General features: G+C 41.1%; 1 protein-coding gene across 1 annotated transcript; it reads right to left on the bottom strand.

Moving 5' to 3' along the window:
- Positions 1-11,040: 11,040 nt before the first annotated feature.
- On the bottom strand, positions 11,041-19,338 carry zmp:0000001088 (trypsin). Its single transcript, XM_065961082.1, has 5 exons — positions 19,191-19,338; positions 16,528-16,687; positions 14,420-14,561; positions 14,049-14,315; positions 11,041-13,284 (listed from the first exon to the last, which is right to left on the bottom strand). Exons 1-5 carry the CDS (start codon positions 19,243-19,245, stop codon positions 13,114-13,116), a joined length of 795 nt encoding a protein of 264 aa, XP_065817154.1. The 5' UTR covers positions 19,246-19,338; the 3' UTR covers positions 11,041-13,113.
- Positions 19,339-24,623: the final 5,285 nt, after the last annotated feature.

Raw genomic sequence — 24,623 nt, forward strand, 5'->3', positions numbered from 1 at the left:
TTGTTCTCTCTGGCACCACGTCTCTTGGACATAGCTGGGAGCTGGAAGATTTAGCCTTCACACACACACAAACCCGAGGAAGACGCTGTCCCTCTAATGAGCAGGATCCACTTCAAGTGGACAGTGTCGAGGCGACGGTCTCTGCCACTACTGACCTCTTGGTGTCAGCTCTGGCCCAGCTTTATTTTCTCAGTGACAGAGATAGTTTTAAGTTTCAAGTTGGAGTGTGATGTGACAGTTCTGCTCGAGAGCCAGCTTTGCATCCTTGTAGCTAAGATTGATAATCTGCAGAGAGTGTTTAAACTAAAATCTCCAAACCCCATGGCCTCTTGGGGCGACAACTTGCTTCTTTTTTGGGGTCCGCTTATTCAGCCAAAAGTTAGTGGGATTAGCAATAAAGAATTCTGTCCTTGTGCTTCAAGTACACAGGGTCGTTCAATTGACCTGGGGTCTAGCACTGTGTAGTTTTAAGCATCTCCTTGTGGATTCTTCAAAGAGGATGGACATAGAGTAATGTTTGTTCAGCACATCAACCAAAGGTCCTTAACGCAGAAAACTTTGGGATGATCTCAGTATCCAGGGTTTAATTCAAGCCATGACATTTCTAAACATTTTCTAGGTTCTCCAATCATGCATAGATTGCAATCGTCCTTTTTTACAATGTTACAATTCACTTAGCAGATGCTTTTATCCAAAGCAAGTGTCTTTCCCAAGGACACATCAGACATGTTGTTCAGCTGGGGATCAAACCCTTGACTTTCTGGTTGAGAGGCGACGACTCTACCAACTGAGCCACAGCCATCCATGAAATTTTGATGAAATCATATTGTATTAAGCCATCTTCACCAACTTCAATCTGATATTGGACCTTGAAAAAAGTCAATTGGATGGACCAATCAACAGTGGGGCAGATTCTTGATCATCATTCATGAGTGTATCATCGTATAGTAAACCTGCAGAGATGCTCATGGATGATACTACTCACCCCACAAACAGAAGCCAGAACACATCAATGTTCTGCAGAATCTGTTTTCTGAGACTAGACTGACGTGATATTGTGTGATTCTTTTTTTTTCTTTTTCCAAACAGGGTTGAATGTATTTCTTTCCCAGCGAGGCTAAAGAAACTTGTTAAAGTATAGCTTTCTGTGCCGAGATCCATTGAAGATTCAGTCTGTTTTTCCAAGAACATTAAAGATTCTGTGTGAGTGGTTCAACTTCAAAAAGAAAAAACTTGGAGCCCTTCCACAGCTCTCCCACCAATCACTGTCAGAGCCTCCCTTGCCTCGTTTTTTCGTGCGACAGCTTTGGAGATCACTTCTCTTTCTCCCCTCCTGGAATTTGAAGGAAGTGTGATTATAGTTTCTTCTCTGAGTGGCAGCATCAATTTTACACGGCGGAGCTTCAGAGCGCTGGGAGATTAATTACTTCACGTTGTCCTCTTGCTTCTTTTTGCCTTACGCAATTTAAACTTTGTCTCATTTCATAGATGTCAACACAACAGCCTTTTGGCTCAGTTAACAAAGGACTTTCCACAATGTTGCCCCTGGTTTAATCGCTGTTGTCTGATGAAAACATTTCAGCAGAAGCAGGAAAAACTTGTGCATAATTCAGTGTGGACTCATCTACTCTGTGCAATGTGGCATGTACACCGGAGGCGTGCAAGTTACACGCCAAGAGCGAGATGTACAACAATGATGTTGCATAAGACTTCATTGTATCGCCAGATTAGACAGGAGACAGTGGATGTGTATTTTAAAATGTAAGGGAGTGACAGTTATTCACATCCAAATATACTGCGAGCCTCATGGCGAGTTTGAAACAGACTGTCAGCTCTGATGGGATCACGTACTTTCTTTAATCCCTTCATATCGCCCACTCTGTCACTAACTCGCTTATTCTTCCCCACACGTCCTCCGTTTGCACCCGAAATGTTCTCACTCCCACCATCTGGGAGTAAAACAAGCGAGACATGAGTGTTACTTCTGCTTCAGCGAGTTTTTAAATGAGCACACATACTTGTTTGTGATTGTCTCGCACCGCCTGGACCGACAGATTAACTGCACGATAGCTTCAACTAAATTCATGAATGCAGGTCAGATCCTTAAAAGTTCTTCATTATGTGTGGTGTGTTGGTTTATTGAAAGAGGTGACCCTTCGAGGTGTGTGAAGAAGAAGTCCTAGGAAATGTTTGTAAGTTGCCTTAAAGTCTTTATATGCGATTTTTCACACTTAAATATAATAGAAATCAAGTATATCCTCTGAAAATAACTCTGTGAGTCATGACTGTCTACAATAGGTGTAACACTCGAGTCCCACTGTCTGTGATGCTTTCAGAGTTTTCTGAGTCCTATCTTCAGTTTGTTTACATCGCCGGGCCGGCCGGCTGACTCCTCCCCTCGCGTATAAAAGTTGTTTAATTGAGGGACTAGAGAAAATAAGAATAACATACTGTACTCACTGCTTAACTGTGTTTCTAGATCACGCTCATTTCAGGTAAACTTACATGCAGTGTGAAGATACGAGCACAATAACGATCTCTAGCATTAGCATGCTAACACAACAATGCAGCGCGAGTTGTTTTGGTTTCATGCTGGTGCTCAAAGGCGATATCTGCTGGATGAAAAAATCGCATATAAAGCCTTTAAGTTGAATGAATGAATAAATGAATAAATGAAACCTTTCTAGGGAAAGTTGTTGACAACCATAAGCATTGCATGAATACATGTAAGGATTTCAAGTAGCAAGTTCAGTAAAGTGCAGAAATAGTAAATCGACTTGAGCTTGTTTAACACTTTTCTGCTTTAGACGGCAGGTCACACCTACACATTCACAACCGTTCACACGCTGCTCCATGCATACACATTCACAAGCCGACGACGGAGCATCTTGCAGGGACACATCGGACATGTGGCTGAGGGAGCTTGGTGTGGACTCTAACACTGAGCCACAGCCAGTGGGAAGAGTAGCAAGTTCATACTGAATAATCAGAGCTTCTTGTGCTGCTGAACGCTGCCTGGTACAACGGATGTGATGCCTCTTTTAGTCCTGGGCGTTCTGTGCCTTTGGCTTGAAGTCAAGAATCAGAAGAAAGGGGGTGCAGAAGGGGATGAGCCGGCCGGCCGTCCCGTGCATGTAAACATGGCTCGGGCATCATCACAGACAGAGGCCATACTTGATTTCAGCTGTATTTATGTGTAAAATGTCCCACATTCTTCCTTTAAGCCTGTTCCTGTAAAGCATAAAGTTGCATAAAATAAAAAGTACTCAAGTCAAAAACAAGAACTTCAAAATAGTTCTCCATATCAGTAATTAAGTGGATGTATTTCCATTACTTTTCTCACTGAAGGATGTTTAGAAAACATGAAGAATTAAAGCAGCGATGACAAGACACATGTTTGGGATGTTTTCACAAGAGTCTGTCTTGTTATTAGCTGGTAAAGAGGTTGGGGGAATAATGTCAGTGAGCTCTGATCTGAGGCTTCGGGGGGGCTATCAGCAACATCTCAACAGAACAAAGCACAGCCTCCCTTTGATGGCAGCCCTAAGTTAGGAAACATGATTAAAGTGCTCTACTTTCTGCTAATCCTCTGAGGGGGAACTTGATAAATCTACGGAGCAGCAGAGAGGGCGAGCGAGGGGGGAGCAAAGAGAAAAGAGGGGATAGACGCATGGTTTAAAAATGTTTTCTTGTCATTCAGTTGTTACACGTCAGAGACTAAAGCCTAAAGATGCATTTCCTGCCTTCATTTGGTAATTAATGAACAAATAAGCCTGTTGAACTGTTTCCAAATGTGCATCCAGAGACTTTCCTTTCAGAGCGTCTCCCCGCGCTGTCTGCGGGGATGAAAAGCACGATGACACACTTCACATCTCTCTCTCACGCTCTGTGCTAAATGTCTTTCATGGAAACTCGAGTGCTGTTACCCTCAATAATCATCCCTGTCCTGCTTTTCAATACTAATAATTCTCTATTTGCTGTGCCTTGAACCATTTCAGGCTGCCTCCGTCTGTCTGTACAGGTTCATTGTATTTAACCCTCAACACAGTCTGTAACTGTTTAACACTTAAGATTGAGCAGATGTCTTTTGTTTCAGGGTGTAGGTTTTATATGACGAACATAATTGCTCACATCTGGGTAATTGGCCACTTGACACCTGCAGAGACGCCCCCTAAATCCGAAGGGTCTTTTTTAGAGTAATTTAAGATTTGCCCACTTTAAAACGCTGCATTAAGGCTCTGTCAGATTGCTTCATTGTCATATTGCTCACTAATATGACTCATTGTAAGCGCAAATCCTAAAAGAGACAGATTCAGAGATTGGGGAGAGGGAGAGAGAGTGGGAAATGAAATGCTTGAAAGGAGGTTTCCGACCCAGGATGCTCACTTCTGCACAAGGGGCATGCAAACTAATGACTAGGCCACCCGCTCCCCAAATCTGTTCTTTTCTAATTTGGACCACTTTGGCCTTGTTCAAACTGCCGGTCCAAAGCTGTTTTTTTGGCAATATGTTGATTGTTCAAGAAGGAGTAAAATAAGTTAAGTGTCCTGATTGGTTTTAGAAAAGTCTGTGGAGAGAAATACATATAAAAATGCACATTTAGCTAATCTGATGCAAGGCACATTTGAAGGTGATTTTAAAATGCAAATTCAAGTCGACACATGCATCTCAGCGCCGACACTCGTCGACCTCAGGTCTGATTACAAAGTGTCTGAAGTGGCACTTGCAACGCTTCATAAAAGGTGGACCTCACATTCAAAGCATCGTGCGTCAAAGTCACATCATCCATTTACGTAGCCAGTGATGCCTTTACTGTGTCATTAGCACAGAAATCCCATTCCTATCCGACCACGTTGAACAACAGTGTGGACTGTCCGTCTTAAAGATCTCATTTGAGAAACATACCTCATGAACAGTCACACTCTGAACAAAGGGTTTTTGTTATACGAGTGTTAAGGTGACACATTTTTTACTCTTTAGAACATTATTTGTCACAGTTTTGCCCGAGTCTGAACATATTGTATAAAGTAGTCTTTGAATCCCCTGAAGAATTTGAAGTCATTCACCTGAAAATTCCTCCTCCACTCGCTCTGACTCACACACGCGCCATAGCACAGAAGCTGCGACCACAGCTTCAAAAAGAAAACCCTTATTTATAAATGTGTCCTCCTTCCCCACTTTCATCAACTTATCAATGAATCCTTAATCACTGACTTCAGTGGCCTCCATGTTTACTGACGTATGACAGCGAGCCTAGCCCTGACAGTGTATAGACAGTGTGTGGAGAGCACAGATATGACCAAAACAGCACACCAGCACACTCACCACACAGTATATCTTGTCATGATTAACCAGAGTCCGACTCATGGTCAAACATGGGGATCCCAGCTTTGAACTACTTTTAACTAAAAATGTACGAGGAAAAACTTAGAAAAAACTATAGATGAATGATGAATGCATGAGCTGGAGGTGAGTAAAAATGTATTTGCTGCTGTTGTTGGTCTTCCCTCTACCATTTCGTACTTCATGATAATATGGCCAATGCTCTGCTTCCCTCTGAGTTCCCTTCCGCTCATGTAAACATGTTTAAAATTAATGATTTGAAATTGTGCGGCCCTGGTACATTGGATCACCCAATACACCATTGCCAAACAATCTGACAAGATCATCTTTAGAAACATCTAAATATCATGGCTTTGCGTTTGCTTTTTAATCTTTATTTTTGGACTGACGTCTAAAAGAGCCTCCGGTCAGACTCGAACCCGGGCGGCCCACTTTGAGAACTATATCGCGTCACCTTCAAAATTCTGCTCCTCACCTTCAAGGCCATCCACAACCTCGCTCCGCTCTACCTCTCTGAACTCCTGCACATCAACACACCTACCCCGCACTCTCAGGTCTTCTTCTTCCATTCAACTCACTGCACCACCCGCCCGCCTGTCCACCATGGGGGGGTCCAGGGCCTTCAGCCGCTCTGCCCCCCCACCTCTGGAACTCCCTCCCACCACAAATCCGTAATATCGACTCTCTCGCTATTTTCAAATCTCATCTCAAAACACATCTTTTTAAACTGTAATCTGTCATATTCAGCCTGATCATTCTCCACAGGTCTCATAACTCCTTTACATCCTGTACATTTGTGTTTTTTGTGTTTTTAATGTTAATTTTATCGTTGTGTTGTTACTTTGTTGTTTTTATCTCTGCTCTGTAAGGTGACCTTGAGAGTTTTGAAAGGCGCCTTTAAATAAAAATGTATTATTATTATATTATAGCCTCTGTACATGGAGCGAGACCTAGCTGCGAGGCCAACTGGCACCCTGACTTCACAGTTTTTAACAGAAAGGCAAAATCGAGCGCAAAATCGACTTGATTTTCCTGTAGTGTGTACCCCGCTTAAATGTGATGTCTTTGTTTTTGTTCTTTTCCACTTTAAAGTTTAGTTCAGTTTAAAACCATGACCTGCAAACTCTGGAGTCTGATAATGGCAATATTGAAAAGATGATGTCAATAGAACAATTGTGTCTGAGCATTAAATCTGAATTAAGGCTTGTTGTGTAAACATAGAACTCAGTGGGGGAAAAAAAATGCAATGTGCCTGATCATATGTGGATAAGATATGTCGGATGTGTATGAGCTGCTGTCGGGGATTTATTCCCTGCTGCTGTCATCCAGTTCCACCTTCCTGACTTCATAAACGTGAGTGGTTTTTAATATTCAGCCATGTCTCTCCCAGGTGCATACCGCTGCATCTGTCAGGACGAAACATTTGAGCCATTCATCTCCATTTAGCCACAATCTCTTCCTCAGTGGGCAAGAGGAAACAAATGAGCCCAGTTTAGACGTAATGGATTTTAGCGCTGACAGGTTGTAAAAACCTTGGTGTCGTCCAAATCATGAGATAAGTACCGAATTCAAATGTGATGGGTATTAAATTCCAGATTCTGTTCTGCAGTAATGGTTTGGTTTTTCTCAGGTTGGAAGACTGAAGGCTGAACTTTGTAGAAATGAAATAGTCCTAACTCAATTGGCCAATTAGCCTGCTTATTATCCTTTAGATTTATTCTCCTATTTGAAACAGTATCTAATTTTTTTTTATGTCTATTGCCGCCATAAAAATGCTTTTAAAGGACGCAGAAGAAAAACTTGACTGCACAGTTACAATGCAACACCAGACAATTACACAGGGATACTCTCCCTACATCCCCCTCTGTCTGTTCCTCTTTAAAAAAAAAAAAAAAAAAGGATGTAGTCATGATTATCTTTCCTAATATTTAATAAAAATCTTTATTTAGCCTTTGCCTCAGAGCAAATTATTCCATCTTGTTCATATCTTACACGTGCCTGTTGCCCCAGATTTATGAAAACGCCTCCTGGCTGAAGCCATGTCAAAGAATTAGAGAGAGAATTGTTGGAACAAAAAATGAAGTGCATTCATCTCTGCAGGGTCAGAAGAGAGGGGGGGGGAACGAAAGAATGAGAAATCAAAAAATAGGCTGTTTGTGAAGTTGAGTGGCGCTCTGGTTTTTTGTAGAGAAGGACGGTCACGTTTTCAATCTCTGCGTCTGTCATGCCTCCAAGCATCCTGGCATCCCCACTGAACTCAGACAGTTGTCCGGCTTCCAAGACTCTGAAGCTATTTTAAGTGAACCATGCAACTCTCGTTCTTTCTCTAATGAAGCCTCTCAAAGAGCAGACTAAAAACCACATAAATGACTGTGTTTTATTTTTGATAATCATTTTCCATCCCAGCGTATGACGTAATGTTCTCCTGCACAGACACACAAACTTCAGAGGCTTTCTTTTTTAATCAAAGAGGAGGAGAAGTAGGAGGAAGTGCCAGCAGGCCTGCACCTCATCTGTTGTTGTTCTCTTCCTCATGCTTTGATGACCAAATGCCCCCTGGTGGTTCAAATGAGTCATGTGCATTCGTCCTCTTTTAACTGTCACTGCTTTTTCATGCAACACTTATTGTGTATCTTGTCATTTATCAAAGCTTTTATCTAAAAAATGTTGTCTGAATGCAAAAGGGAATTCAGCTAATAGTAGACGTCTAAACAAAGATGGAGCTGTACCGAAGCAAATCTAGAACTTTGAGATTCTTTACTTGAATATTTCCATTTTCTTTGTGTAATGGGGTCTATATTTTAAAAGGATTTATAGAAAAATAAATTCTCCAAAACATTTGTCTCATAGTCGTAGCTACTTTTCAGGTCAAGATTGAAGATAAAAACTTAAAAGTATTGCTTCAAATATGCAAAAACTTAAACCAGTGTTTCCCTGCATTCCCTCCTAAACCTTGCAGATAATTGTATTTCAACAAACAGGTACACCAATAAGTTTTACTGTATATTATAACAGTCATAAAAAAATAAAAGTGTTCATAAAGGTTTGAAACAAACTTACTTTAAACCACATTTCTGTCCACATTTCCCTTTATAAAGAGCAGACCCCAAGGTTGGGAAACTGCACCGTGATATCTTAAGGTATATAAAGAACAGAAAAATATCTTTACTAATATCTACAACAAAATGTCAAAATACATTTTTGAATAGGTAGAACTTCTCTGCAAACTGTATTAAAGCTGAAAACATACATGGTGATTCATTTAATTCTGTTTTCTTTTGACCATGTGTAAAAAAAAAAAAAATCTTTTTTTTAAATGTTGTCTTGAAATAAAAGAAAACTTCTACTGATTTTCAGATAACATCTTTTTTTTAATGCAACAGTGGCTGCAGTCAGCTTCCATCGAATCTGTACTTTTACTTTTGTAACATATAGGACCTGTTCATGTGATGAAATATTAAAATGTTGCACTGGAGGGCTGCAGAGTGGTGCAGAGGTTAGAGCTGTAGCCTTGCAGCAAAAAGGTTCCTGGTACAGTTCCCGTCAGAGAACTATCTGTGTGAAGTTTGCATGTTTTCCTTGTGCAAGCGCAGACTTCCTCCCGTAGTCCAAAGTCAGGCTTATAGATCCGTATAGGTGTTTGATGTGAGTGTGACTGCTTGTTTGTCTTTCTATGTCAGCCCCGTGATTGACTGGCGACTAGTTCAGGGTGTATTCCACCTCTCTCACAATGCCAGCTGGGATTGGCTCCAGCCTCTGCGACCCTGAATAAGCAGTAAGGGTAATGGATGGGATAGATTGATGGATACCTCTGCTTAAATAAAGGATCAGAGTTTTCATTCTACCACTGCTTGAATATGTTTTGTGTGTGTTACCTGCCATCCATAAAAGCTCAGATTTCGGCCTGAGGCATTAAAGCAAACTTTGTTTTTTTTTTAATGAAAAAGACATATGGGAAAATAAAAGGCTTTTGGTGGCCTAGTTAAGGGAAAAGAAGTGATTATGGTTGTGTTTTGTCTCTGCAGCAGCCGCAAAGCAAGAGTCCACTGGGAGAAGCTGTTGGGGGAACGGTCACAAGCTGAAAGTCTCGATCAATAATTTTCCACGAGACGCATAAAGCCAAAGAGGGACATTTCCCTCTGTGAGCGAGCATATAGGGAACTCGGGATCAACCATATCAGGCGATATACTCCCCAGAGAGGCCATCCAATGTCACAACAAAAAGAAAATCGGCTTTTCTGTAACCCAGCCTGTAAAATCAGTGGCATAAAAGCGCTGATATCCATCAATCATTTGGGGCATTGACACACCCATCATCACAGCGAAACCAGGGCGCTGCAGTGAAACCAGAGAGGCCTTTAAAGTAGGACATGAACTATTCATTCTGTTGTGATACGCCAACACCTATCAGGTGTGATACAGGCCGTACTGATTTCACCTGGCTCCTCCTCGGCTTGTCTTTACAGAAATCACTGCTGGCGGAGGTGAGAAAAACGAGGAAGGAGAAGAAGAAGTCCAACCCTTTAAGAGCCATCACACAGAACGCCCCGAGGGAAAACTGGCTCCATGAATATTTTATGAAGGTATTCCAGTTCAGGGATAATTCTTCAGCCGTTTCAGAAGCTGCCAGGACCAGAAGGGATCGCTGTACCATTTAAAAATTCATCAGTGTAGTGGTTTATTAATTGTCCCCCCTGTAATGGTTTTGTTGTATAAATGACACAGCATAAAGAGGCCTTAGCCAGTTATCTATCTAAACAGCCTGTGTGTACTCCTTTTATTTAAGTCCCCTCTAAGGAACAAAAAAGCACCCAGACAGCAGCACAAGTCATACACCTACCTGTTAGCTAAAGGCCCCTTTTGGTTGAAATGTACTGGTTAAACTCATAGACTGTATAACACATGGACATAGTCTCAGTGACGTCACCCAACGGGTCTGGTAGAGGCATTTTGAAGCTGAATGATAGCGGTCTTTGTACTGGAAATCTCCACCTAACTTCCATTAAACTAGTAACAGACAAAGAGTTGAGATTAAGGCGGGCCTTAGGCCGTCTGCTAAACAGCTACAACATGCCCACCTGTCAGTGAAATAACTTCAAATGTAAACATAACTCTTCCTTTATGTGATCAAAGCACGAGTTCTTAAAAAGATTCATCCACCGTACAGTATGAACCAGTAAAGACATTAGCTATTCAGACCAAAACAGTTTTTTTGTACCATGCTGTACACATGTTCAATTCTGCTTAACATGGGTCTTAATTTAGCTTACTGAGCTTTTGGAGCCAGCCTCAAGTGGACACTAAAGGAACTGCACTCTTTTGCGCCTCTGCAGCGGTTTCATTTTTCAACAACAGAGTTTGCCGCTTGGTAAAAATTCCTCTTTTTGTAGTTTTTTAAGGTGTTGCCTGTTATGGCTGAGATGAATTGGAGGCCTTGTGATTTACAAAGACATAAATAGTTCAAACGAAATAACCAGGATTTTTGTGACACTATCTTTTTTTGGGGAATATGCCACCAGATTTGCGGTATATTTAGACAAAGACTAAATTTCTTAAACAATGTCTGGGTTTAATAATGACTGCAATGAGCAGATTAGCACAAAAGTGTCGCAGACGTCCAGTCTCCATTGGAAGCCACCAAGCTGTGATATCACTGGCACTTCAATTGGGAATCAGGAAGTCAGCCAGACAGTGGGATGAGTCATTTATTTAAGTGTATAAAACAAGAAAATACAACAGTTCCTGTCAGTGTTTAATAACACTCACAATTTTCAGTCTCTCTCTTTTTCTACCTTAACCCATGCATTGTCTCAACTCTCACACTTCACGGTGCTTTATGCATAGTGCCAAGTTTACAACACCACTTACATAAATTAACCACATGAAATTGGCAACAATCCATGATTTATTATTCAAACTAACTAACTACCCACTAACATCCTTCACCAAAAACATACCAACACAACAAGTATTTACAGATTATAAACCATTGCAATCGAGGTTACACTCACATTCAGGTTGCCAAAAAGTCAATATGCATCTGTGGTCTAGATAAAATGAGACTGTAGGGAATAAACCTTTTTATTTTTTAATAGCGCTGCCTGCGTCTGGTATCAATAGAGCGGCTCAAAAGCAGGAATTTAAGATCTGATCCCAGCACAGCAAACTGACAAGTAACAGTGTGATGGATATTTCCTGTGTGGTTGTACTCATCAATTGTTTACATTATGAATTAATTTAACAATTAATTTTTGTAATAATTAATCATCATCAGCGTAGTGGTTAATGTGCTCGCCCTATGTACGGAGGCTGTAGTCCTCCAATCATGCGGCCCGGGTTCGAATCTGACATGTGGCTCCTTTCCTGCATGTCATTCCCCAATCTCTTTACCCCAAAAAACACCAATGGGGCTTCATTTGAAGATATTTACTGGAATCATTAAACCCAAAGATCCTCCTTTTGAGAAGCTGTAAGCTTTTTTATTTTTTTATTTTGCTTGAAACAAATACCAAAATAAAGTTCCATTAAGTTCTACAAAAAATAAGGCAATGCAAGCTTAACAAAAGTAGTGTTTGAATGAAGGGAAACTGTGTTGCATTGAATTGTATTGTGCAGTTTATTCTGTCAGTAACTTGAGATTTAAATGTTACAGTACTGGTAGCGGTTAGTCTAAGTTAAATCTGCATGCACTTACTAAAACAATTCAGTCCTCAGTTTCCATATAAGCACTCATTGTGAGAGATGTAAGCAGTAATATGGCACCTCATTCTAGATGTTGTGTAAATGTGGTGGATATGTCCTTTTTTCTTTTTACCAGAGGGGAGTTGGGGGATAACACATTACTAGTTTCAAACAGATTAACAACAGACATGTTAAATATTCAGCCTTGCAAACTTAAAGAAAGAGTCAAACATTTTGGGAAATGTATTATGTTAGCTAGCTTACAGTAATGCATTCTGCTAAGCTTAGTACTAACTAAAAGTCTTAAAAAGCACTAAAAAACACCCTGTTTTTTGTACAGATTACACACGTAACATAGCATGCTAATTGGTTATCTTAAGATGTGAAGAAAGATGACCTCTGTTTCTCTTTGCACAGAGCCTGGCTAGCTGTTACCCCTTATTTCCAGTATTTGAAACTTTGAGTGGATTTCAACCTGAAGATAAAACATGGAGTTGCCTGTGGGTTCACCACCTGCAGGGTTAGGCATGGGGGTCAGGTGCATTGCAGACCGTGGGTCAGGAGAAGGCGATGGCCTTGGTGTGCTGATCCCTGGCAGTGTAGACCGGCTCTCGGTATGTGGAACATTATCTCTCTGCAGGGGAAGGAGTCGTAGCTTTTGCGTGGAAGGTAGAAGGCTACTAACTAGATGCAGTTGGGCTCACATGCACGCAAAGCTCTAGTTCTGACATCAATCTCCTGGAGAGGGGCAGGGCTCTCTCCTTTTCTGGAGTTGCCCAAGGTGATGGGCGCCAGGTGGGTGTGGGGTTACTCACTAGCCCCCAGCCAGAGAACCGCTGTGTCTAGATTCCCCCCGGTGATCGAGAGGGCCTTTGCGCTAAGTTAGCTCCTTTACAGCCAGTTGTAGCTTTATTAGCCGAGCATGATAAAGGTGTCAGACTTCTGTTTTATTCTGAATGAAAGTCAATAGGCTTATTTTCCATAATGTTGAACTATTCCTTTAACAAATAGTGAAATATGCACTGGAATTGAAATAGGAAAAATCTCCACTGAGTTTAAAAAAAAAAAAATCTGATGAACACTTGGTTTTTAATTCTTGTTACACTTGCTGTAGTAACTAAATATGGTGTTGTCTATCCACCTGCGGAACTTGGACACAGCTGTATAGACTCCAGGGAACTGGGCATCTCCACATCCTATCCCCCAGGACACAATGCCATAAACCCGTCCCTCACACACCAACGGACCTCCAGAGTCACCCTGAAACAGCAGAAAATACATTTTACTTAATGTGTTTCTGTAAATACAAATATAAAACAGAGCAACTTTTCAAATTGACACATATCCATATACTCAATCAGTGCATCCCAACTTATTCCCTGGAGCTCCCCGTAAGCTGGCTACACACTAAACAATTTAAGGCCCTATTTGCAGATCGGGCTTCCTCCAACAGAATGCCCTCAATGAGAGCGAGCAGACCACATGTTGCATAATTTCACAGCTCACAAACATGGCAGCGAGATATATTATGTCTCATGCAAGACGTACCAACTGATGACGTTGATCGCCCTCCATATTTGTTTCCTTTCAAAAGTGACGTTTAATCACGTGAGACTCTGTGTGATCTTCTGTCTGTGCAAACGCCACTGTGAAATCGTTACTTAAATGGCAGGTGTTTGGTTTGTGGTCTGGCCGAATAGTCCAGTAGTGTGTACATTTAGAGGACCATAATCGATTTAAAAATTGGTTAAGAGTGTCTTTATGTTTTTGCTCTCCCACGTTTTTAGAATAGAAGAAGAAAAATAGAAGTTTTGAAAAATAGTTGCACATACAAAACGCTGTCTTGTACTTTTTTATAGAGTTTTTTCTACAGACCTTTGTAAAAACTCTACAAAGTGTCTAAGCATTACTTTAGTTTACATTTTCAAATCTAATTGTGACAAACTAAGAGCAGACAGAGCCTCGTGCCCCCTCTGAGATCTTGGTTGGAAACCAATAAACAAGAGAAAATCATGTATTTTTACCTGACAGGCATCCTTTCCACCTATACTGTAACCAGCACAGAGCATGTTTTCTGTTATATGGCCGTCAAAGGACTCGCTGCTGTTGCATTGTTGCGTTGACACGATGGGGAGTCTCACGGTGTGGATGGTGGAGGGGATCTGGCCTCCACTGGGGCTGGTGTATCCCCATCCTGAGACTCGACAAATTCTGCCCACCGATATGGAGGCGCCGTGTCGGGGTAACAGAGCGATGGAAACGTAGCTGTTCAGGTAAACGGGGGCCTTCAGCTGGAAAGATTGTGGACAGTTTTATGAGAAAACAGGCTGACTCAGAGTGAATACAATGATTTCAGTCTTGGATGGAGTAACACCTTAATAAAGATGCAGTATACCTTTATGAGCATGATGTCACTGTTGTTGGTAGTGTTGTTGTAATCAGGGTGGGGAACCAGAACTTTGGGCAGGATTTCTTGCTCTGTGCCTTCAAAGATGGTCAGAGAGTAGTCCCCTGCTACTATCACAATATTTTCAACCCTGCAACAGACCATAACAATATTAGAGATAGTTATTTTTCTGGCTATTAAACAATATCCATCAATAATAATTTAAAAACATTTAAACACACTTTCAATCTTACAAAAATTAAATGTTGGCCTCTTTACTCTGATGCCATCCTCAGGGTAGGAAGCAATGATTGACTACTGAATTGCAGGTTCTCAAATCAAATGTTAACATAGGCTAAATATCAATTTAAATTATTTGATAACTTATTAGCTGCTCACAGCTAGTGCAAGTGTTAAACTATAGACTGTATATAGACTGGAAATCAAACAAGAGGGAGAAAAGTGAGACAGATAATTTAAAACTCCCTCTGCTGGCTTTTTGCAGTATATGCCATAAACCCCTCCATGTTGACAGACGGACAACGGGGCAAACTTTAAAATACCGGGACAGGTCAAATACATTTTTCTCAAACATGGTTTCTGTCCTCACAGTTAGCTCTTATTATGGTAATGTATGTCCAAGTGTTCACTTTTAGGAGAAGCATCCTCTTAATTAGTTTTCTGAAGTGAAAAAGAGCGAGTCAGTGTCATAATTTACAGTTCTGTTGACAAATGTGTCTCTTGACATCAATCTGACTGATTAGCAGAGTAGAGGAGGAATGCATGAGGAAACATAACAAACACAAGACTCTTTAAACTTTTTACATCTGTGTCTGCTTCAAGCCGAATAAAAAAAATATTTGTTGTTGTTGACTTTTCCCGCCTTGAGAGCCGCTTTAAGTTTTATGGAATAAATGTGTGCGTTGGCCAGAGGAGGGCCATTAATTCCCCAGCTCCACCAACCAGATCCCTTCTGCCTATGTCATGGCTCCAAATGACATGACCAGCGCAATATGTCAGCGCCCAATGCAGGGGTATTTTGACTTCAATTTTGTACAACAGAGGGACATGGACATTGAGGTCACTTAGGACATCCATATTTATATATATTCTGTGTTAAACCAATATCTAGCAAACATTACTGTAAGCTAGCTGACATGACAACAATTTTTCTTTGATCATATTTACCGGTGAGAAGCTTATGATGTCATAAGGCAATATGGCAATTAGTCGAGTATAAACACATCAGAGCGAGGGCAGACACCGCCTTTCAACTACGGCTCTGATTGGCCATCATAGACTTAGAACAGTGAATGGAAGGTTGTAATTGGCTAACTGAGTTGTCAATCAAAAGGTCAGCGTGTGGTTGTCATTTTGATGAATCCAACCAAAAAAAGTATTCATAAAAATGAATAAATGCAGAAAATAAACTGGAAACTTAAATTTAATGCAATCCGTTGATCGTACCATGTAACATTATCAAACAGGAATATTTAGGAATGCTGACACTAGCCTATTTGATGACCATCTCCTGTTTGTTTTTCTCGGACATGTGTTTTATTTTTAGGAGGGGACAACACTGAAATTTGAGAACTCATAATCCAGTTTCTGTAATTTAATAGAGAACAGTTTGTTCATTTACTGTGGGAACTCCAGCCTGGATTTGGCATCTGGAAAATTATCCAAATTATGATTGCTTCCTTCTGAGCCTAACTGTTAGTTATTAATGAAAAGGTTTACGGTTTCAGTGAGCCTGAAGCCAAGAGAGATTCATGTGTCAGATAGCAAGACCACAGAGCATCATTGTTGTTGGGGAACTTGTATCACTTTCACATTTCTCGTTTCACGTTTTCTTTCAATACTCTCTAAATGGAATATCTTGTATGACTGGAAATTACTTGATCCTCCATTCACACAAACACACACAGACCTCAAGTTGAGGTCACTTTGGGTCAAAAGGCTTTTTTTTTTGCTGTGTACTACTTCCTTATAACTCAGGACACAAAGCAGTACAGCAGACTGTGCCCTTAGAAGTGATGAAAAAGTTTGTACATTTTATATGTGATTCAAAACTTTTACTCTCACATGAGGTCAATCAAGTAGAAAATTCCGCTCACCCGATGTTACAGTGTGCCGCTGTGAGTACCCAGTACTTATTTATCAAGGAGCCTCCACAAATATGCTGACGCCTTGTCGTCTGTATCGACACAGTGTACTTGATTGAATGTGGAACTGGTGCGTATCCTCCCACTATACGTCCCTGTGCCTCCTCTTTACCTGCGGCACAAACAGAGAAATAAAGATTGGGCTTTAGAGACAGAAGCACATGTTACAGTCCATAAGGTCTGTGTAGAAACGACACAAAGCTAACACAGTTTTAACATTATTACTACAGCGGCAGAGTCAGCAGGAACAATGAGAGTCATAAAGTGGACAACAGTTGAAATCATTGATCACAGGCTTCTGGATAAGTCAATCAATACAAAGCAATCTCATCTGTGAGGCACAATGATTCACAGTGAGGATGACTCTGAACATCATTACCTGATGTTAACTGTTTGCAGATGACGCACTCATTTCCGTTGACTATCTGCTGGTTTTAATCTTAAAACGAACACCACTTGAACAATTTAACGACTTTAAGTGGTTTCTGAAATGTACCACAGGGAAATTTAATGAGGTGTCTTACAGTCTTTATTGCCCTAAACTAATCTTAGAAGAGCACACTGTTTTCCAAATTGTAAAAAATGTTCACATGGTTGATCGTTATTATATTGTTGTTTTTGACCTTTAACAGTTTTACTATTTTGATTTATTGAATTAAGTACAACATATTCTTTCTTTTCTTTTCTTTTCTTTTAGTAGTTGCATTGAAAATCTTTTTTTAGTCTTTTGGTGGCCATTTTTTCTCTGTCTGACATCCTGTGTTTAGTCAACTGCTTGTAGAGCGCTTTGAAATTAATTTGATTTGTTTAAAGTGTATGGAACAGTACATTTCTATATGTGAAGGATTATACTGCCTTAAAGCGTACATCAAAGTGACAGAGAGCCTGTTCTCATACAGAAAAGCCGTCAGGGATGTAACAACACCCTGTCATTATTGTCCCCGATATTGATCCTGGTCTACAAGTAGCTGCAGTGGTGCGTGTAAAGAGCAGAATTGTAACTCTATACAGTACACACAGCATGCATTGGGTGTGTGTGAGATAAACGCACACACACATAGAGGTGCTTCAGAGAGCATTATGTAATGACCTTGGAGCTGAACTTTGAATAAAAGGTCTCTTGTTGTGTGTCATGCAAGCTGAATTGTAAAGAATGAAAATCACAAACAGCTTCCAGATCTCGTACTGTATCACACTCCATTTCAGCAGTAAAGTAGTTTAGCAGCTTCTCAGTCTCAGATTCAAGACCTGTTAAAGATATTTACCGGGGTCTTCTTTCATGTTTTGTCTTGGCAACATAATTGTTTGGCACACAGGGAGGCGTGGGCCACAATTACAGATTGTTATTTCACTTTTATACTTTAGCTTTTGTTCCTGAGGTTTCAAATGATTCAAGTGAAGAACTACCATACTGTATTAATTGACCTTTTACACTTAATTTCTAATGTGGAAACATATGTTTACTGTAAAAGACAAAATGCATGTTACAGGCATCTTTAAACTTGTTACTGGTTATAAGATAAGATAAACTTTTATTGAGCCCCCATTGGGAGAAATTTGGTTTCTACCAACAGCTCAAAAAAAGAGAAATGCAATTAGCAGGAATTAGCAATGAGGTAAAAACAAACATATTTACAGTTATTAAATGATGATAAAGTTTAACATGAAGGTTTGAAATCTATACAAACTTCAACCTTTATTTACTAAATCATAGAAGTATCACCCAACGATTTACCTTCACTGAGTATAGTCCATTTTTCATATTAAGCACAATTTGAAATGTATCAACAAGCTAGTCTGAAATGCTTTGTCAGCATGTAAACAGGGGGACGTGGGGAATGATAACTGGAAACACAACACCAGAGATCTAAATTTGAACCACAGCTTTTTCTATAAAGACAGAGAATCTTTGCAGCACAGGTTAGCATCTGGTTTCAGGAAAAGCAGACAAGAGTTAAATTCATTTTTGGTGTGTATTCCATTGTTTTTAGTGGGTTTATTTATGAAACTTAAAACTGTATATCTCATTAAACAAGTTAAGGTTGATCTGTTGGAGCAAGAGCTAAAATGTAGCAATAGTTAAAAACTCATTCACAATCCTTTTTTTACTCTCTTGAAACTATGTGAATCTCCGTCTTTCCATTTTCCTTTAATTAAAAAAATCAACATTTGCCATTTCTCTTCTTTTTTCCTATTTCTGCTGCGAGTGTGAGTGTGAGTTAAGATTTAAAGCAGCAAGAAGCACTCTCAAGTGCAAATGAAATGTCAGAGTCAAACTTCAATGTCAAAAGATCATTTCAAAGGAGCATCAGGACTCAGAGTGCCACAGAGTACGTCTAGAGGATTTTAAAACATTGATAGAATGGATGTTAATAACTCATCAGATGGGACGTCAGCCCATTCTAATACAAATTTAATTTTAAGAACCCAAACCTGGGAGAATAGTGTTTTTTAAGGATGTTAGATACCATAGTGTGCAGCTCAACTTCCTGCCTTTGCAACACAGAGGCACATCTTCACTCACAGCGCTTTCATGCATACATAAAAACTCTTTAAAATATCAAGATTAACTCATAAATAGACATTAAAATATCACCACAAAGTGGAACACTTACAGTACACAGCCAGGGCTTTTAACAGTGCACACAGCAATAAAGATGGCAGCTCCATTGAGAAGACAAAAGGAAGAGGTGTCTACACGCGGAGAGTAACTTCACCTGTGTGTTACCTGTCTAATCTTAACAGCAGAACTTCACACCTGCACTCTCAGGTTTCTTATAGTTTCTATTTCAGTTTCCATGGGCACCACCTTTCCGGGAATGATATATAATTGAAGCTTCCACGGCACGGCCCCTTTTTCTCACCTCTTCCATGACCTACTACTATACTACACGTTGTCATTGTTTATGTAATCCTCCAGTAATGAAGGTCCATTTACTGTCCCTTAAAGGTGAAGGATACACCACATTTATTGTGTTGTCCTCATTCTCCATGTCATGTTATTGTACAGTTACGTTGGTGCTGCATCCTTGTCAGCTACGTTTAGAGTATTTTACATATTTCAGCTCATTGTCATTGCACTCCTTCATTTCTGCATGAAGCTAAAGTCTACCTTGAGTCTATCGTTTCACCCACACCGTAATCTGAAACTTAAAGTTAGGCTTTATGCCAAAATCAAACCAAACAGTCAACATCAATTTGATTTATGAAATGAAAACAGAAGCTTAAAAGGATGCCTGAGATAGGATGCACACCTTAAACCAGACAAAAGTAAATGTGTATCTTTATAAGACGCAAAAGTAGGGTGTGTAGGCCTCACTAGCTGCTGAAGCTAACTATCTAACCAACTAAACAGTCCACAATAAAACTCAAAATGTTGCTGACTCTCATGAAGTTTTCTGAGGTTTCTTTTTTGTGAAACTGAAAACAATTACAAAAAGGTCCTTATTAATAAACACAATAAGGCAGTTGACTGTGCATGTCTACACATGTTAAACCAGCTAATGTAGCAACACAGAGCGAGCATACAGGATCTTAAACAAATGAATAGTAAAGTTAACACTAGCTTAGCAGTTAGCATCTATATAGAAACAAAACACGTCCTTTCTAAAATGAATACACATAGTATCAACGTTTATAATTACAGACGTTGCATTAGCGTGCAGGAGTAGAAGAAACATGTGAAACTACTGAGCTATCGAAAGTGCTGCAGCCAACTCACTGGCTCATGGTCTACTATTTAACTTTCAGTGGGCCGTGGGCCAATCGTTCCGCTTGGCTTGCTTGTCTTTCAAGAGAACGACATCCCCTACTTGAATGTTAGTGCTTCTGTCTTGCCACTTGTGACAAAGTTGCAGTCTTCTGAGGTACTCCCGTCTCCACCTGGTCCAAAAGATTTCTGCCAGGTTTTGAACCTGTTTCCATTCTTCCCTAAAAAGTTCTGTCCCCTCAAAGTTGCCTGGAGGAGGAGGAGCAGAGTTAGTTTTCAGGGTGAAAAGCATGGCTGGAGTGAGGATGAGAGGTGCCTCTGGGTCTGATGACACTGGGACAAGAGGTCTTGCGTTCATGACTGCTGCCACCTCAGCCATCAAAGTTGTCAGAACCTCATGCGTAAAATGTGAGTTCTTCAGATCCAACAGCATACAGTCCAGAATGCAACGGGCAACACCGATCATTCGCTCCCATGCTCCACCCATATGGGATGCATGAGGCGGGTTGAATACCCAAGTACATCCCTGTGTACTCAGGTACTTGTTCACTGTTGACGATGGACTTGTGCAGTCTATGCCTAACTCCCGGGAGGCGCCAACAAAATTAGTGCCACAGTCTGACTGTATTTGTTTGGCGGGTCCTCTGACTGCGAAGAGCCTCCTCAAGGCATTGATGAAGCTGCTGGCACTCATAGTCTCAATAACTTCGATATGCACGGCTCTGGAAGACATGCATGAGAACATTACAGCCCATCTTTTCGGGTTAGAGTGACCTACTCTTGTTCGCTTTGAAACGATGTCCCATGGTCCAAATACGTCAACACCTACGTAGGTGAAAGGCGGTGCAATCTGCAGACGTTCGGCTGGTAAGTCTGCCATTTGCTGGTGTTGTGGCTTCCCTCGCAGCTTTCTGCAGGTGACACATTTGAAGAGCAGACTCGTAATGCAACGCTTTGCTCCTACAAGCCAAAATCCAGCAGCACGGATTGCACCTTCTGTAAAGTGCCTCCCTTGGTGTTTAACAGCTCCGTGATAGTGGTTCACTAGAGGAACTGCCAGATGATGAAGGCCAGGAATGATGATGGGGTTCATCTCATCTGTGCTGAGATCAGACTGTCTAATGCGCCCTTCAACTCTCAAGAGACCATCATGATCTAGAAAAGGATGCAGCTTCCACAGGCTGCTGGAGGATGGAATGTTAGCCCCTGAGGCTATGCATTTGAGCTCTTCTGCATAGCTTTCTTCCTGGACACTCTTCACAATATACACTTTAGCTCAAAACAAGTTTTCCTCCCAAGGACGACAGATGTGCCACCGTCGACATTTGTCTTGGACAGGAGCAGAGAGAAATGAGAAAGAGCGAGCTATGTGGATAAGTTGTGCCACTGCTGTGAGGAGAGCGTTAAACTTTGAGAAACGTTCAAAGCGTTGAGGATGCAATGCGTTTCCCTCTGGAACATGTGTTAGATTTGTTGTTACCTGGTGATGTATCTCAGAATCGGACTCAGGATCAATGAGGTCATAGGTCTGTTGAGGATCAGATGGTTACGAGACTGCGTCTCGCAGAAAATCTGGTCCTGTGAACCATGGTGTGTTGCTTAGGAGGGCTGGCGGAACAGATCTTGATCCAATATCAGCTGGATTTAAGTCAGTGCGGCCGTACTTCCACTGATTGGGATATGATGACTGCCGGATACGTTGAATCCTGTTATGCACGTATGCATAAAACCTCCGTGACTCATTGTGGATGTATCCAAGTATGACCTGGCTGTCTGTGTAGTATGTGACATCCTGGAAGGTCACATCCATCTCTTCAACTATGAGCTCAACAATCTCCACGGCAAGCACAGCTGCGCATAGTTCTAGTTTCGGGATGGTTATGTCGGGCTGAGGGGCTAGCTTTGCCTTGCCAAAAACAAGAAGCAGGAGTGTCCAAGTAGGATAAACCTGGAAGGTAGCCGTCCAGCTTAGCAGCTTCCAGCTCTGATAGCAGGTCTGCCAGATCCTGTAATCTATGTTGATCCTTTGTTGTGATCTTAGGGAAGCTTTCCAGTTTGCTGAAAAGAGCCTGTTCCACAGCTTCAGGTGAGCCATACATTTCATCGAGTCGTTTCCAAGCCATGGTGAGTCCAGCAGAAATGTGGCTGATATTAACTGCTTTAATTCTTTTAACCTGATTTGCTGAGTCTTTCCCAAGATATTTGATCAGTAGGTCCAACTCTTCTCCAGCTGTTAGACCTAAACCCGCAGTGGCAGTGTGAAATGATGTCTTTCACGCCCTGTAGTTTAATGGCTGGTCATCATATTGAGTGAGTCCTGATGTCACTAAATGGCTGCGTGCAAGATATTTGGCCAGATCAGAAGTGGTCTGAGAATGGCGATAACCTACTTCATAGGGCATTCAATGAACAGGTTGATGCATGGTAAATGGTGAATGCTCATTTAAACTCTGTGATGGTGATGCTCCGTTAAGCGAAGGAGGTAATGAAGATCTACCGTGAGGTGCGAAATGAGCGGCAGCAGTAGTTGGAGCTTGGTTGATGTTGTGTGGATGGGACAATGTTGGTGTTTCATAGTCCATCTTAACGTCACATGACTCTTCTTTCACAGGGAGAAGAGGTGGTGTTATGTGGCCACTCAGAATTGTAGCAGGATGATTTACGGAGTGCATGCTGGCTTGGTCCGACACATTGGCAGCTGTGCGTTGATCTTGACTATCCTTGAGGACTGGACTGCAAGACCTGCTACGTATAATCATTGTTCATGTCTAACAAATCAGCCTCCAACGTATTTGTTCCTGCTAAAGCAGCATCTTTTCCTTTTCTTCATTTAATGCATCAAGAGTAGCTTGAATGCGTGCTTCAGCGGAGAAACTTTGGGTGAAGTGTCTTACCCAAGGACACATCGGACATGTTGCTGCAGGAGCTGGGAATCAAACTCCCGACCTTCTGGTTGAGAATTGGTCAACTCTACCAACTGAGCCACAGCCGCCGTCCCCCCAAAATACAGTTTTTCTCCAAAAGTCACTGAATAAAGTACCAACAAAAATGAAAGAGGAAGTAACTAAATAAAAAACATTGCCCAATAAGTTGGTTTGAACTTCAGTTCTGCCTCGGACATGTGTAGTCAATTACCAATCATAGTTTATCATTATGGGGTACCACTTGGTGTGGCCAATGATATTTCAGGGAGTGGCCCAAGCAATGCCCTAGAGACCCTGAGAAACACCACTGTCTGTATATCTTGAGTATTTGCTTATCTATCACATTATTTTCTTTGATGGTAACCGTCCAGTTGAACGCAAATGAAGATTAGCTTTAAGCGCTCTAGCTACTATAATACTTGAAATCTAATCAAGCATCTAATTCTCTATTGACAGGATAGCATGACATAAGAGTGGCACGTGATAGGAGCTCCTGATATGGATAAATTATAGGATGGCATCTTCCTAAATCAATGAAAGAGTTGCAGCAGCTCTTCATCATTATAAAGTCAGCCTTGTTCTTTTTTAATATTGAAAGCTTTAACGAGGGGTTAGACTGATGACAAGCAGCAAAAGTGTTTCCCTATGACCCGGGTCAAACTAGCACTGCTGCTCCACTTCTATTCTAGTGCCATTGTGTCATTAAAAATGGAGCAGAGCGAAGGCAGGTCTCATCGTTGCTACCATCCCTCTGTGGAGTTCCTGACCTCGGCCAGCTAATAGCCCTCTGTTGCCCTTCCTGCTACTGATAGCTTTACTCTCTGTGCCTCTTGCCTCCCCTGAGTGCTGACCACTGACTTTTTTTTCATGTGACCCACTCCTCGGTCCAAGCGCTGTCATCATTCCACATAACTGCCAGCTCGCCTTTCTCACATTCATCTGTCTGCCGCTGGTATATGATAAAAGTCATCGCTCCAACCCTTAAAAAATGTCTTCGCTTTTCTTGTTTTATTAATGGCAAGACTCGACTGAGATTTAAAACAAAGCTAAATCAGGGTTGACACATTTCTTGTACACATTATTCGTGAGGGTTTCATGTGTTGTTTTTAATTACTCGCACTAAAACTGAAGGCAGATAGAAATATCTAAATTATGACCCAGAAACAAAGTCTTTTACTGGAGAGAAGTTAAGATGCAGAGACACTCTTTGTGTTGCTGTTTGGAGCTCAAAGCGTTACATTAATGAAATTATTAACTCCACATTGTGGAGGATTTATAACACCAAAGCAATCAGACCATTACTTGTAATTGGAAAATATATTGTAGCTATACCATGTGGAGCGCCTGTTTGATCAGAGAACTCCTTTGTTTCTGAGTTTGGTCACACTAAACAGGTAAACTGGGAACATCACTAA

The sequence above is a fragment of the Labrus bergylta genome, chromosome 12 (assembly GCF_963930695.1).
Source record: "Labrus bergylta chromosome 12, fLabBer1.1, whole genome shotgun sequence".
Lineage (NCBI taxonomy): Eukaryota > Metazoa > Chordata > Actinopteri > Labriformes > Labridae > Labrus > Labrus bergylta.